The following is a 17,500-nucleotide window of genomic DNA, read 5'->3' as shown; positions in this document are numbered from 1 at the left end:
TCTTGATTCTTCTACTAAATGCATAATGCCGCCCTTTAGGCGAGTTGTTTTTTTCGGAATGTCACTGAGAACTCTATAGTGGCAAGACCACAATGAAATGTCGAATATCTGGCGTCTACGTCTACCACGTTGCATGATTCCTACCCAAGTACACTCAAAGTAAGACAGGAAGTCCTCCAAAATTTCACCTGTTTGTGCATCTAAAAACTGCAGAAATTGTTCAGACAAAACAGCTACATCAGCAGTTGGTAAGAAAGCTAGCCAGTGCAGCTGGTTTATAATAAATGCATTTTCTCGGTCGCTGTACCACCTTTGTAAACCTGTAGTCTTGCTCAGATCGTCCAGCAAGAAGCTTTATCTCTTCTTTAATTTTCATAGCTCGATTTCCAATTGGTGTTGGTGGATGCGAGTGCTCGTGAGCTCTACTAATTACTCCATCGATCGTTATAAGTCTTGCGTTGCGGACTTTACCATGAGTCTATGGGATCACTGCCGTAAGGGAAATGGAGTGCGAAGAGGAACAGAATTAGCCCTGCTCAGCAAGTGACGATATTTTAGAGAGCAGATCAGAGTTAGAAAGGAAAGTGAAAGGAAAACTAATGTTCTCGAGAGGAAAGTGAAAGCCATGGGTGGCTTCATTGGTGCAAGACGTAAAACCGCACCAAACAGTAACAAGAGCGAAGGCTCCAGAAGACTCTTCGAGAAATGCTTCCGCTTCAGAGAAAATCATCTGCAAAGAGTAGGTGCAGGATGTTTCTCTTCTTCTCAAGCTCCTTTCAATACTTCTTGTTTGTCAAAGACAATTATTGTACCACTGTATGGTGTTTCCATGTTTATTGCTTTCTCATTTCCATATTATTCAAGGATGCACTTAAAACATGCATGACTTGATAATAAAAAGTAGTATTAATATGCATATATATATATATATATAATATATATATATATATATATAATATATATATATATATATATTCTGGTTTGGTACCATGAGAGTTGCCACCGCCGGCAGAGTTGCGAAGGTGAACCATTGTCTAGGAAGAGTTGCCCCTTATTCAGATCCAATTTTCACACACAAGTCCCTATGGAAGCGCCTCAGTGGCGTGGTTGGTTTGGTGTTTTCTTCTCACCTCGGTGGTCGCGGGTTCGATTCCCGGCCATTCCATTGAGGAGTGAGAGATGTGTATTTCTGGTGATAGAAGTTCACTCTCGACGTGGTTCGGAAGTCACGTAAAGCCATTGGTCCCATTGCTGAATAACCATTGGTTCCATGCAACGTAAAAACACCTTACAAACAAACAAGTCCCTATGGCTGCACCTCCCCCTGTCCTCTATACCAACAGTAGTAGATCTTTGATTTTTCAAGCAACAAAATCTAACTTGCCCGTTATGGCCAGGAGTACATAGAGCCACTCTGTGGCACCACAGAGTGGCGTCGGTGTGTGGCTGGGTTGTCGTACCATAGGTTCCATTCTTTATAAGCTGTGGCGGGGATCAGCAACAGATCGCCACTGTCGCTTGCCATAGACGCTCATGTGCTCGACATAGCTTATGAATAATGGAAAACTATGGGAAGCCACATCATCACCACACACCGACGCCACTCTGTGGCGCCACACAGTGGCTAGTGTACTCCTGGCCTATTGGGTCCACTATATTTTCTGAACACAACACATCTTATCAATGTTTATATGTTACTGTGAATATGTGAAATCCAGGGATTTCACGAAATCCGTAGGCCTAGGGAATACGTGGAATGACCAATTTGCTTAGAAACAATTGATCCCCGGGGGCTGTCACTAAATATGGCGAAACTGATTCATCTACATTGTTTTCCCATGTTTAATACTAGTAGCCTCAGGGACATCAAATGCATTTTGCCGTGTTTAGCACTAGCCATCAGGTATCAAATGATCCTAAGCGAATTGGTCATTCCACATATTTCTTAGGGATTTCTGAAAGCCTTGGATTTCACATATTTACTGTAACATACACTTTCTCCCCTGAGGTGAAGTCTATGTGATGGCTTCAGACAGATTTCCAGGTCATTTCTGACTCCTTCACTGCAAGAGGCCATGTTGTAGTGCTTAGGAAAAAAATAAAGGTACTAGACTGTGATTTAGGTTAGACCCTAAGAGCGAGACGATGCCACAGATTTCACATTAATCATAAGTCTTCTCTGTACTTGGCATTTCATTCAATAGACTGTATGAAAAAAATGCGTGATGCAATGAATAGCACAAAATCAAATGAAATATATGAAGTAGCAAAACTAATAACACAAGTTCAGCACCTGTAACAGGGAATGAATTTGTGTGACCCAAAATGAATTTTCTGAATTCGTCAAACAAAGAAGTCAAATCGGAGCCGAGACTTTCATGGTGTCATCACTAACAAAGATGAAACAAGTGCAACAGCAAAAGCAAAAAAAGTTGTTCTCAGGGATATAACTGCGAACGTGAAAATATGAATTTCGTGAATGTTAGTATTAGTCTACACAGGAGTACTCACGTGACATGTAATAACATGCGAACTCCTATTTGTTATAAACAAAAGTTTTCTTTACCCGCCAAATAGTAAACAAGATGTATGCGAACACACAGTACAAAAGAGACAACTTTAGAATATGAAAATATAAGAAAAGGTCATTACAATGGGGCACTCCATAACAATAACTTACTCCAAAATAATAGTAATTTACTTTCAATGTATATTCAATTTTTGAATCTAACACCAATACTAATAATGATGATATGGTGCGTCAGAAAATGCATACAGAAACATTAGTCATTCACTGGGATATGATATTCACGCAAGAAACACTAATCCAAATGAACATAACAAAGCAGTGTGTCTAACCCATGATATTATAAAATTAAAATTGGATACGAACTGATAAGGCAGCATCTTCTCTTTATCAGTTGACACTCGAACAATAATCCCCAAACATTTTACTTTATAAACATAAGTTTTTATTCCAAACTTGCTAAGTTCCTTTTAAAGATTTGTCCTTGTTCAAGACCAATCATTTAACAAATCTCATTCTTTGTGTCTTGCCCCCACTTTCTCTCGTGATGACAACTGAACTCTGGTTAGGACTGCACAGAAGGCAGGAGTTGCAGCTCCACTTCCCGCTGATCTCTTGGTGTTCGGCGCTCTTTTTCCAGAGTAAGATCGCTCTTTTTTCAGTTGGCGGCTCCATGGTGCGTCCAGCCTTTGGAGAGTTCAGGGCTTTGGGTCTTGTATGCAGCTCATCTTTCGAGTATCATTGGTGCCTACTCCTTCGAGGCTAACCACTGTTGACATGTGCGATCACGTCCCTTTAGTTTCGTAATGGCCGCTGTGCCCTGACTGACTTCCCCAGCGATCATACGTTGCCGAGGCCAACGTGAAGAAACTCTGGAGGAGGACATCGGTCAAGATATCCTAAGGACAGTCTCTAGGACAAAGCGCTGCCTTCTCTTCATTTGGGTGTTATCCCCGGGCACATCTGATAGGAGTGTCAAACTTTTTCCGTTCAGATATTTCGGCAGGTGTCGGGTGGATGTCGGGGCAGCCGTCATCTATGCCTTTTTGTCACGCATGCTTGGACTTGGCCGCCTTTTTTCACTGGTGATCTGTGAGAGACGACAAACACAAGGGCACCAAACATTTTGGTCTCTTGATGCGTACAAGTCTCATTTATGCCAAGGGAGAGAGAGGGAGAGAGAGAGAGAGAGAGAGAGCTGTGATGAAAACAAGTGAAAAGAAATAAAAGACCAGAAAGAACTAAAGGGCAAATCGTTTAGCCTGAGTAGCAAGGGTCTTCATTTATCCGAATACCCCCTATCTAATTATCTATCTATCTACCTCTCTCTCTCTCTCTCTCTCTCTCTCTCTCTCTCTCTCTCTATATATATATATATATATATAGATATATATATATATATAGTATAGAGATAGATAGATAGATAGATAGATAGATAGATAGATAGCTGGTCGATAGATGAGATAGATTTAAGATAAGATAGATAGGGGTATTCGGGTAAATGAAGACCCTTGCTACTCGGACTAAACGATTTGCCTTTTAGTTCTTTCTGATCTTTTATTTCTTTTCACTTGTTTTCATCACAGCTCTCTCTCTCTCTCTCTCTCTCTCTCTCTCTCTCTCTCGTCTCTCTCTCTCTCTCTCTCTTCTCCTTGGCATAAATGAGACTTGTACACACACACACACACACACACACACACACACATATATATATATATATATATATATATATATATTATATATATATACTAGCTGACCAATGCCCCAAAAAACTCCGAGCTTCCTCACTCTTTCTCTCTTTCTCCTCCCTAACATCCCTTTATTTTCTCCTTCACTTCCTCTACCTATTAAAAAAAATGTAACTGGACAGGGTGATTTTCTGCATTTTCTATAAAATGCGTTGTTCACTTTTGAGGCTGTTCAAAATGAAACTACTGAAAGTAGAAACGAAAATAATTACCGAAAATTTGTGTAAATGTATTTTAAATTTATTTTACTCAAGTACAATTTTTTCGTAAGATGCATAGTTTTTGAGGGAAGGATAAAAATTGGGAAATGTTCCTCATCAAGGGGGGGTTTTGGCCCCGAAAATGACATTCCTACACACATTTTGAGAGAGAACTTTTTTCTATGAATGATATATAAAAGAGCAAGCACAAAAGTGATATATAAAAGAACAAGCACAAAAGTAATAATAGCAATTGGGGAAACAGAAAACTTTGAAGTTAGTGTTGGATTACGCATTAAGCCCATTTTTGTTTGTGCTGGTCATGGATGTGGTGAGTGAAGAGATCAGGAATGAAGAGCTGTGGGAGTTGTAGTACGCTGATGATCTGGTGATTACTTTAAAGATGAATGTGAATAAAAACAGTGGTTTTTGCTGAGCAGTAGAGAAGATAAAGACAGAATTAGTAATACCAGAAAGAAGAGGCTCGATTATAAAACACGAAGAAAAGTTTAAATACTTAGGATCTACTTCAAGCCAAGAGGGAGGATGTGTGGCTAAAGTTGACAGTAGGATAAAAGCTGCATGGGGGAAGTGGAGAGAGGTAGCTGGAGTGGTATGTGATAAGAAAATGCCAATCAAGCTAAAATTCAAGATATATAACACAGTGATAAGACCATTGTTAATGTATGGAGCGGAAACATGGGCTCTAAGAAGAAATCAGGAAGTAAAGCTTGAAAGACAGAGATGAGAATGCTGAAGGGGATTATGGGAATATTGCTGCTTGAGAGATTGGAAAATGATGAAATAAGAAGAAGGGCAGGCTTAGTAAAGATTACATAGGTGATAAGAGTTAAGATCGAGATGGTATGGGCATATGTTGAGGATGGATGATGAGGAAGGAGTGACAGGGCTTAGTAAGAACCTGTTAGAGGAATAAGATCGAGAGGGAGACAGAGAATTAGATGGCATAATAAAGTGAAGGAAGATATGAAGAGAAGAGGTTTTGTGGAGGATGATGCCTTTGACAGAAGGCAATAGAGAGGCGCATCAGACAACCGACCCCTTAAAGTAGGGATAACGGTTGGAAAGAGGAAGGCTTTTTTTTCTGTGAATATATGATGGAGATGCTTGTACAAAAACCAAGTTTCGTTTCTGTTACTTTTTATTCCCGGTTGACCCCTTTTCCGGCGAAACTGTGCTGTGCTATATGATGCCAGTGAATGTATAAGTATAATTCTTCCGAAACTTGTGTTAATTTCACTTAGTGTCAAGTTATCGAATTTTATAACATATTATTATTATTATTATTATTATTATTATTATTATTATTATTATTATTATTATTATTATTATTACCCTATAGCTTACCTTCTTAATTCCATTTGTTTTGTTAAGTGAAAACCTGCACTTCAGTAACCTTTCATCTATGTGGATGCTTACTCAAGTATTTAACAATATGGACTTTGTATGTAAAAGTTTTTATATATAATTGTGGATATTTTTTAAACAATTTGTTTTCACGAAACTGTGAATTTCTTAACAATATGGACTTTTTTGAGAATTTCCTCTCAACATTGTTCGTGACACTGTACTGTTCAGGTTTCTCCCTGATAAAAAAAGTTGAAACGTCGTCACTCCAAACTAAGAAAGATTGCCAGCTGACACAGAAGGCAGATGGAGCTGTCATGTGATTTATTGTTGGTGGCCTCAAGTATATAGTATCAGTGTGTGCGATCTGACTTTTTATTTTCTCGGTTTTCCCGTTTCCTGTTGAAGGATCTTATATTTTTCGGCAGCATTATCCATGAGGATGTTCACGTTTGATAGTCAATGAAAGTTTTGAGCAGGATTTGCAAGTGAATGGCTGCGTTCCTAGTTCTTCGGTGAAATGAATATGCTGAAAGATCAAGAAGTTTGTAAAACAAACATTGCTACTTGTCTATCCTCGATAATATTTGAGATTTTTCTGTTATTTTGAACCAGTTAGAGAGGGCGGTTTTTATCGTTCATTATCGCAGTTGATGGCAGAATCGCCATATGAGCAGAGCCATTTCATTAGATAAGCAGTGGACGGATGGAGGTCATTAGCTGTAAGCCATTTAGCTATTTCCTCTGTTGTCAGCTGATATTGAGAGGGATCAAGTGAACAACTGCCTTTCCCTGCATCGGGCTCTGGCCCCTTGATCATTTTAGAACCAGTCGAAAAGGGAGCTTCAGAGGTGGTATGTTAATCTGGACCTTCGAGGTTGATATATTATAATCAGCACAGCTGCTGCTGCTTTTTGTTTGTATGATGTTTTTACGTTGCATGGAATCAGTAGTTGTTCAGCAACGGGACCAACGGCTTTACGTGACTTCCGAACCACGTCGAGAGTGAACTTCTATCACCAGAAATACACATCTCTGACCCCTAAATGGAACGGTTGAGATTCGAACTCGCGGCCACCGAGGTGGCAGGTAAAGACCATACCAATCACGCTACTGAGGCGCTAGCTACTGCTGATGTTGCTTCCGGGGCGTGTTTTTCAAGTAATACTTGCATTACCTGTCATTTTAAGCCTAATCAAGATCTTATACAGCAATAGTGTTATTTATAAGGAGTAGTATACGAAAATATACGAAATTCTTTCCCCATGTACGTATTAAGTTATTTGAACTTAAGAGAAGCCTTTTAATCTTTCCATTTTCTTCGGCACACACTGCATATTACTTGCTGAAACTTTATCCCTTTGGTTTTTTGATTAATACAAATAAATTAAGACAACATCTTACTTGGTCGGTGCAACATTAGCAATGAGTGGGTTACGTGAACACTTTCTCTCTCTTTCTCTCATCAGTGGCAGTAGCAGTTACAGTAATACAATTGCCATTTTGACAGTACATTGCGTTCTCCAGCCAAATCTAATCGTGACCAGAGGTTTATTTTAATTTATTGCCGTGTTGTACCTTTAATGTTTTGAAATGGATCATTAAAAGGCATTCTAAATTTTTAAATGGCTTTCATAATATGACAGCGTGATGTTTAGGTGGATGTCTGGCTGGTGGGTCCCTTAAGAGGAAACTTGCGGATGAGTGCGAACATCAGATTCTGCCTCCCAGTGCCACTGACTGTCTTTAGGACGGAGATTGTGGCAGATTTCAATTCTTATTTATTTACTAACTAACAGATCTAAAAACACGTTGTTACGTCACGTGCGTGACGTCATGGTACATTACAAAATATATGAGCATCGCAGCTAAGCATACAACGAAGAATCATATCCTACAACATGAGGTAGAACTTACAGAATTATAGTCTTGAGATAGTTCGTATGCGATTCAATATTAAACATGAGAATAACATTGTTGTATTTATACAATGCAAGATTGCACTATACCTATGAACTGAACACGTACGAGAATTTCCCGCGCTAGTTACATAATGAATCTTGCACTGCGGCGTTACGTATAATATATCTTGTACTTATATATGAGACATACATACAGATCCTTGTGGGGAGAAAACCACTCAAACAATACGGGGATAATCCTGTTGCCAGTTGCAACACTCCGCATTAATCCTGTCTCTCTATTTCATAAAGTTCGCAGCTTCCTCACTTGCACCGTAGCTAGAGATAAAGTGGCGATATCCCATCCGGTGTATGATTCAATTCATCACGAGGTTTTTTCTGTTTTTTTTTCCTTTCCTTCTTTCTTTACTGAACGCTCATATGTTTTAACAAAGGCAATATTTCTAAGATGATGGCCAGTATCCCTTATTACCGCATTTTTTATATGAGCTCTAGGGGACAAATTGCAGTCTACTAGTACACCAAGGTCAAGCACTTTTGAAAAACTGAATTTTGAGTGTACTATTAGATCCGAAACGAAGATGTTTTTTGTTCCCTTGGTGATAACAGACTAGTTTATCCATCAATTTCCTAGTACAGGTAGCGATGCTGCAAGAAACTGAGCGAAAATACTATCCTTTAACGCACTTAACAAGCATAGATTTCTTTTGATGCACGCAAATCTTCACAATGATTCAAATCCTGATAGCTGACGTCTTTAAATTAATCTGTTGAAATTGCATAAGTAAAATGGTGTCTTCGTCTCCTATATCCACTGCAAAAAAAAAAAAGTGAATACTTGAATAAAGGCGTTTCATAATCCTAGGAAAGAATGTTTGTGCTTGGTGTTGGTGGAGGCGGAAGACAAATGAGTGGGCGCACTTGGGCTGGTCGGAAGAACTCCGCCTGTTTACGAATATGAAGCGAGAACAAAAGCCTCCAGCTTTGTTTGATTAGTTATTGGGTTACTCTGACTATCAATTACACGAACTAGATCTCAATTGTTTACACTTTAACCATTTACCAACACTTTCATAATTGTATATATATTTTTTCAATACGCTAGCTTCCGGTGTTATCCTGACTAATGTTTGGACAATTTGTTTTCAGCTCAGTTTTGTAAACTTACAGATTCACAGCCAAGTTTTCAACTGCCGTTACTGTAAATATCTGTAAACCTTAGATGGTCTAGATAAAATTTCATTCTTAATTTTAAGAAAGATTATTGGCATGGATGAAAAAGGTAGGAGGTTACCAGCATAGAAGAGCAGATTTTTAGAGTAATTGACCTTGTACGCTAATGAGTATACCTACCTACTATGAGATTCAGGGTCTCTGTAACACGGTTTTTTGGACTTTGCTCCTTGTCAAAGCATCGGATGTAGCTGAAAGTTGACATATGTATATTTTACAACCACACACAAATTTTGTAAGCATTATCAATAACCTAAACCCGATAGTTTTAATTTTTATAGAGTAAAAAGGATCTAGCCGACGCCATGGCCAATGATTACGAGCCAAGAGTCGAAAAACATTCACTACGTAAGCAAGGTAAACAAACACCTTTTGACTAAATGTTGCCCCGCCCATCCACCAGGCAGTAGTGCCGCAACGTATAGTAGTAATATACATGAATTAAACATTTAGACCAACTGCTGGGATCCTTGAGGATCATTTAGTACTTCTTACAACTACTCGAGAAATTAGTTTTTATAGCCAGAAGTTAAATTTTCTAATCCAACAATGCCCATGGTAGCCTTCAGTGTTATCCTGAATTATAACTAGGCGAAAGTGGGTGGAGCCTCATGAAGTCACCATTCTGACGATAATTATTGGTGAAGCTTTAAAGCCAATATACGGTACCGGCTATTTTTTTTTCAGTAAATAGGTAGATAGCCAATAAATAAAAATTGCTTGACTTTGGATATAGCAGTTATCAAATCAAGCTTGTCTACTATGTTTTTGGTAATTACCAACTATTCCCTACATCTTGTCAATCTGATAGTGACCTATAAAGTAGACTGTAATTTCTTTGGAAACTTATTTTGGGAGTTAGACTAATAATCGAAGTGTTTTTGTATTTATTAACATATTTTGTTGGTTTGTTCATTATGACAATTATCAGTGGACAGGTTCCAGAGTCCATAAAGGTGTACTGCTTTGCTTGTATTTGAATTTGTATGTCATTGTTGCCAGAGGTTTAGCCTTCGTTACGTGTAGCCAATCATCCATCGAGAAAGAGGGAAGAAATGATGTCATAAGTTACGTAACAAGTGTGTTCGAAACCTTTTCTCTGAGTAAGTTGGCCCGTCTTCAAAAAAGGTCACTTTTACATTATAAGTACCAAATTTATTCAACCTACGTAGTGCAGAATACACTCATATATGTTGTTGGATATAATATGTATTCTGAATAAGCGTTATATTTATGAAATGCATAGATAAAAAGTTATTGCGCAAAAACCGTGTTACAGAGGCCCTGAATCTCATAGTAGTGTGAATATTTGGTCTGTACGTTCCTGCGTGCCTAACGCACGCCCCCCCCCACCCCCCCCACCCACCCCACCCTCATATTGTTGTCAACTGTAAATCTACCACTCTGCAATACTTGCCTGAAAATGTCTTGTAAATAAAGACGAAATTGGTCAGGTATACAGCGAGTTCCTTTTCCCTAGGGTAAAGTTGTATACAAAACGTCTTGTTTGATTAAAGTAAAAACGTCGATGACATATCAAATTATACACAGGCCGAACATTGAAGCTATTGTATTTGGAGATGTAAAAAATACTGATTGATAAGTGACAACCAGTTTGCTTATAACTCCCATCTTGGAACGGAAATGCCTGTTCACATTCTTAAACACTTAGCCGAGGAGTACTGTCAAAAAGTAACGTTCCTTGCTATATTATTAAACTGCTAGGTGAGCGGTATAAAAATCGACAAATGATTTTCAAATGGGGCCACGTATTTTTGAGGGAATTTTCCAGCTTATGCCGAATGAGACGGAAGAAGTTCACTTTCACCCCACCTGTTCAATGTATACTATGTGGATGACCTCCCACATAGGCCAAGTCAAATTAAAGTGGGATGTTATTCAATCAACATGATTTTAAGCCATTTGCTTTATACCAATGATATTGTTTTACTTGCTGCTTCAGTAGGTGGGCTACAACAGCTTGTAAATATTTGTCGTGATTTTATGCCTGACAGGCTTCTGTTGTTAAACAAGACTAAATGTCTGATTCTTTTCTAAGAGTAAGATCTGTCTCATTCGAGCTTCCTCGGGACAAGTGCAAGATTCCCCCCCCCCCCCCCTCCCCCCGACACATACATAGTTACAAACATTATACTCCTAACTTAACGTGAAGTGGTCTTCGTAATTATTACTACTCATAGACTAGCAATAAGAATCAAACAAAAAGGACACAAATGAAACCTGTCCATACATTTTCAGTTATAAATGGAAACATAAAATGATGTAACGGAAATATAGCCTCTAAATTCAGTACGTCAGATGAATTAAAACACGGTCAAATCTACGGCCAAATAGACCGTTGTTTCACCAACGAAAATATTAAAAAATATGATGTATTTTATTTGAAATAATATTTCTGTACTGTTTAATATGCATATTATTCATTTTATATATTTTCATTCTAATATATAAATCATAAATATCCTATCCTAAAATTCCTGTATCTGTAACTCAATGCAAAACACCTTTTCCAGACTTTTTAGGTTTTTTCCCTAGACCTTTCCCAGGCCCCCAACAACAACAACAATTACAACAAATTAGTTTGTAGGCTTACTCCCCGAGAAAGCGAAAATGAAGTACCTAGCACTGTATTTTACCGCTCAGAAATCTGACGATGACCAGAGGTCAATGTGCGAAGGGCAACATTATTATAAGGAATTTTTTTAAGTGTAGCGATGACGTAAAATATGCTTTTTAGGGGTATTTTTGTGCAAGTTTTTATAGTATGCCTTCAGTTGTCAGAGCAAAACAACGGATTGTGAAGAAGTTGAGGGTGTGGTGCAACGACAGCCAGCTAAGGCTTGTGGGCATTCCGAGGCATGCAAGCGCCTCCGCTCTCTTCGCGGTTTTCGGTCAACCATCTTCTCCAGGATTTAGGTGAAAAGATTTAACATCCTATTTGCAAAGGCTGGAGAATTCTGAAAATTGTATTATGATGGAAGTTGCCCACCAGTTTATTTCTATAGCTGAATTACTTTTAAAAACTGAAAAAGACTTTTTCATGATGAGTGCATTTGGTGGCTTTTATGTAAGAATGTAGGACTAATTTATCATGCTTTATTCTGATACGCTACAAATGTATATGTCCTTTTAGAATGAAGAAGCACTTAGTTTCATAATCCACATCTCATTCACATCAGGATTTTCACACTCTTCCATAATCATTTCTCATACTAGTTTCAATTTCATTCTTTCAGAGTTCGAAGGTTTTGTACGTATGTTCATTTATATGTTTTCTCTAAGGACATTTTTGTCCTAAATAAAGGTTTGAATTTGAATACACAAACCACACACACACACACACACACACACACGGATAAGATATACATATATATATATATATATGTATATATATATATATATATATATATATATATATATATATATATATATATATATATATGTGTTACACCCTCAGAGAGGATGCGATATGTAAAACTTACCCCTTTGAGGCAGCAGCAGGCACTATCTCTCTCTCTCTCTCTCTCTCTCTCTCTCTCTCTCTCTCTCTCTCTCTCTCTCTCAACTCACAAACCAAAGCTACCTAGGTGGTTAAATTAGATTCACAAATTATAAAAATATATATAAAGTTTATTAGCAAAGAACAAAATGATTAACAGAATGAGGCAAATTCTCAAAGAACGAAATGATTAACTTATTAAGGCAAATTCTCAAACTTTAACTTCTAAACAACCCAAATAATGCACCATTATAAAAAGGTATAATTCAAAACAGGAAGCCAAAATAACCCAGGGGATCGGACAAAACCCGTCCACCCCCTTCTCTACAATAACTAGACAGTCATAAGAAAGGCAATCAAGAAGGTCATTCATGTCTCTCAGCACCACTCCATTTCCAGATCCGTCTAAGAGAGAGAGGAAAAAAAGGAAAGGAATCCCACATAAATAAATTGTAAAAAAAAAATAAATAATAATATGAACCAGTTCTCCTGGAACAAAAGTCATATGAAAGAGGACATCTCTGAAACAAATGTTTAAGATACAAAAAGACAAAGTTACACTTGGGCATAAATGTATTCTTACCGATTTCAGTAATCACACACTACTACAGTAAAACGAAGCCATGCCAAAGCGAGGCCGCTTCTAAATGCCCAGTTATCTTTCCTCCCAAAATATAGGGGAATAGAATTTACACACTTACGAACGAACTGTTAAGACTCGCCCCTTGAGATGACGTCATATACAGCTAGTAGCCCAACCCAGGAAACTAACTAAAACAAGATTCGGAAGTGTACCAACTCCCGCCTATGCACGAACATCAGCGCGACCTATCTTTGCCCTTGATGGCGGCTGAGACAGCAATCTTGAACAGGCGCCATCCAAAATTGAAGCGTCCACATTTCATACGCTGCTTTGTCTCCGTGGGAGTCAGCGATAACGACTACAAAAAAAAGGTTCTAGGTGACCTGAAACAATAGATCTCGTTACGAACACATCCTCTTCCTTTCGACATCACCATTACAAAGAGTAACGTCAACAGATTCAATATTTGCAAGTTCATGAATCGCATTCACAGTGGTGTTCATATTATATTCTCAATACTCATTTCATATGTGTTTGTGTGTGTGTGTGTGTGTGTGTGTATGTGTATTCGCGTATGATAACTACGTAAACTCTATGGTCATAGTGATCAAAATTGGTTTAAAAATGCTGGTATTGAATGTTCATATTCACCTCTCATGAGAAAAATCGTTTTACCAGATATCTCCAAAAGGAAAAATGCTCCTATGACATCATTTCTTAACCATACATGTATCTCACACTCATCTATTGTTGAATTGGCTGCGAAGAAAACTGATGATATATGTTGGTGATTTTCAGATGGAGGCGTTGGTGAGAGAGATGCAGGACCCTGAGACTGGCGTGCCCATCCGCAGCCAGAAGCTCTTCCTTACTTCCATCCCGTCCGCCTTCATGGGTAAGTGTGGTTGATGTGCCTCGCCGCCCTCGGGAGTCTTCAGTTTTTATTCCATTTCAATGATATCTTTAGAACTTGACGTTTAATTGATTCAGTCACAGAAAAAGTTATATAAATCTGGAGTCAATAAAACAAATTTGGGTATATTTGAATGAACCGACTACAACTGAAGTTTGCAAACAGCTTGATCAATTAATGACAGAAATTAAAATCTGAACCCCTCATTCAGTTGACAAAAGGTTTTGTATATCTCTATATTAAATAACAACAACTGAAGACATTTCTGAATGTCTCAGTTAAAAGAGAAAGATGGGCAATTTTTTTTAACTGACCTAGTCAGAAAATGAACAAGTTTGTGAAATTCTCAATTACAACAAAACAAAATAAATTTATAAATTTTTCGATAGAATGAAAATTATTAATTAATCCTGCAAATATCTCACTTAACAATACAGCTGCATAAATCTAAAAATATCTCAATAAGAAAACAAAATGGTTTTACGTTTGGGAATGACTCAAAGACCAAGAGGTCATCAGTCAGTGAAGTCCGTCTAATGACACTATCTTACGAATAAGTCTAAATACTTCGTGAGAACCGCTGAGTAGTAAGATACGAGCACCGTTGTCATTCAGGTCTTCACGCGTCATTATGTCACCAGACCTCTTCAGTTGCTGCTGTTTTTTCACTGAGATGTTCATGAAAGTGTTCAACTGCCGATTGATATGGGTATTTTGATAGGATGACTCCCTTGATCATTATTGTGTTGGGACTGAAGCCCTGATGAACTCCTTCAACTTTTCTTAATTGGCGCAGATATTCAGAAAAGGATTACACAGTTTTCGTTTCGGTGATCTGTGAAAAATAGATATGGAAGAATAAATATGAAAATTAATCAAATGACACAATCTTCTAAAATGATAATAATAATAATAATAATAATAATAATAATAATAATAATAATAATAATAATAATAATAATAATAATAATAATAATAATAATAATAATAATCTTCATGAAATAACTATTCTAAATAACGTTTTGATTATTTAAAGCAACAGAATAGTTGAACAACTTTTTTGTTGAACTTCAAAATAAAAAAAGAATTCTGAATACGTTTATAAATATATTAAAAAATCTGAAACGGGAGTGTGAACACCTCACGCAAAAGAAAGCAATGTGCCTCTGCTCATCTGCATCATGAGTGTGAACAAGCTGCTTTCTTTGGCGTGAGGTATCGCACGCTTGTTTCACGTTTTGATGAATTTAAAAACATATTCATGATTCTGTGGTTTGATGAAGTTTGGCATGAAGTTGTTCAACTATTATGTTGTTTTAAATAATCAAAACTTTATTTAGAAAAGTTATTTCATAAAGATTTTTACTATTTTTTTAAGATTGTGTCATTTGATTGATTTTCATATTTACGAATTAACTTATTCCATAATTTTAGCTAATGTTCTCTTGTCAGCGTATGTGGGTTAGAGAGTGAGTAGTTTAGCGTAAAAGTGACTTCCAGGTAAATATATTTGTTTTGAGTCATGAAGGAAGCACACTAGTCAGAGACGGGACGGATGCAGTTGTATCTTTGCTTTGTTGTATAAGAAAAATAGTCGTAAATGGAGTATGAGGTGGATGATATTTGTTGATGGTACAATGATAACTGCCGATAGCGAAGAGAAGCTACACTGACTAGTAAAATCATGAAAACGAATTGCAAGCAGGGGCAAATTGGATGTTGATATTAATGAGTTTAGGATTATGGTGGTAATGCAAGCTAGGGAGTATGGACAATGGAAGGCCGAAATAAGAATGGAAATGAATGATTTGCCAAAACATTTAAAAGCAAATGTAATAGATGAAGGTAAGGTTAAATTTAGTCAGGGAACAGTTGAAACACTGGTATGATGAAATGCAGACAGTAGCAGCTGAAAAGCTGAAAAGTTAAACAAGTATGTTTTGCTTGGGTTTAGGAGGTTTTTGCTCGTCAGATGGGCTAACGACAGCAATTAGAGAATGTTATGAAAATATACTAGATGAGTGGTGCACTGTTTACAAGGGTTGAAAAATAATGTGGCTATTGTTGTGATGGGTAACTGCATTAAGCCCATCCTTGATTCTTTATTTCAAGACACACACGGTAGTTATTGTTATTATCTAGTTCCTTAGATCCACTGTTAGTCGGTGGTTACTGGGTATAATATATATATATATATATATATATATATATATATATATATATATATATATATATATATATATATATATATATTATCACGAAGCGTCCAAATATTTGAGAATTACACTTACCAATCAAAATTTTGTTACATCATAGCAGCCAGACAGCTGCAACTTCATCACAGATTAAATACGACTGATTACTCTAAACGCAACAGTGATCCCTTAAGAAACTTATTAATCATGCAAGAAATCAAACTAAGTTCATATATAATCATATATGAAATTATTTTAATTTAAGGGCCTCACTCTATCAACAACTTTAAAAGTCTGGGTATTTACTGGTTCTAACTCACTTCGATAAAATCAAAGGAAAATAGCACAGTTACCACTCTATATTTCTACCTAATCAAAATTAAATATACTATTGTATAAATTTATAAGTGAAACAAAACAAATTTTAATTAATTCTTGAATTACTTATTAAACAAAATTAAATCCAAATTAATTTCTCAAGGAAATTAATTAATCAAGAAATTAAATTGTTCAAAGTAAAATTCAAACTGTTAAGCAAATATTGATATTTAAAAAGAAATCTAAGTAAATGCAAATTAATTCACGAGTGTTAAATCAAATATGCAAAGATAAATCAATAAACAACACCTAAGTTGATCAAATAAATTGTGAATGCAAAATAAACCACACAATATATAATAATATTAAACTCACGACTAGAATGTGAAAAACAAAATATGGCAACACAGAAAAAAATAAGAAACACACTCACACACCTCTAAAAACTGGATAAATACAGAAAAAAAATTGCCAACACAAAAAAGATGTGAAAGATTTGTAAAAAATTCACCTGGAATAACCTACTAAATACTTTCAGTTTTTTAAGTGCACTTAAAGCTGTACTTGTTACAATACTTTCTTTCCAACATCAGTTTCAACTCTTAAAGGCCTGTTACGATTCTTGAGTTAAATACATTTATGATGCCGTAAAATAGTAATAACACTGTACGTTCAGATTCCACGAATAAATTTTATAACCACTATATTACATTACAATTAAATACATCCCTTACGCAAGAGAGAGAGAGAGAGAGAGAGAGAGAGAGAGAGAGAGAGAGAGATGTTATCTCCAAACGGCACAGTTTCAAGTCTGAGAATGACAAAATCTCTCTAGTATAGGGCTTACTGATCAAAAAGAGGTATCTGACCCAAAACGTCTGAGATTGACAAGACTTCTGTTTTCTTAAAAATGCTCTTTCAAAACAATAAATAGAAAGAAAGTAGGATTATAATCAAGAATAATATTTATTAT

At 36.7% G+C, this 17,500-nt stretch overlaps 1 protein-coding gene across 10 annotated transcripts in view; it reads left to right on the top strand.

Annotated features, from left to right (window-relative positions):
* The window catches only part of LOC135217401 (regulator of G-protein signaling 9-like), an 835,664-nt gene that overhangs the window by 580,969 nt on the left and 237,195 nt on the right, over positions 1–17,500 (top strand). For all 10 annotated transcript variants that reach the window (XM_064253252.1, XM_064253258.1, XM_064253268.1 and 7 more), the window contains one exon: positions 13,900–13,996. In XM_064253252.1, the coding sequence (XP_064109322.1) occupies positions 13,900–13,996 (97 nt within the window). The remainder of the gene's footprint in view (positions 1–13,899; positions 13,997–17,500) is intronic.

The sequence above is a fragment of the Macrobrachium nipponense genome, chromosome 19 (assembly GCF_015104395.2).
Source record: "Macrobrachium nipponense isolate FS-2020 chromosome 19, ASM1510439v2, whole genome shotgun sequence".
Lineage (NCBI taxonomy): Eukaryota > Metazoa > Arthropoda > Malacostraca > Decapoda > Palaemonidae > Macrobrachium > Macrobrachium nipponense.
Note: the sequence above shows the minus strand (reverse complement) of the source record. Positions and strands in the feature narration are given on the sequence as shown.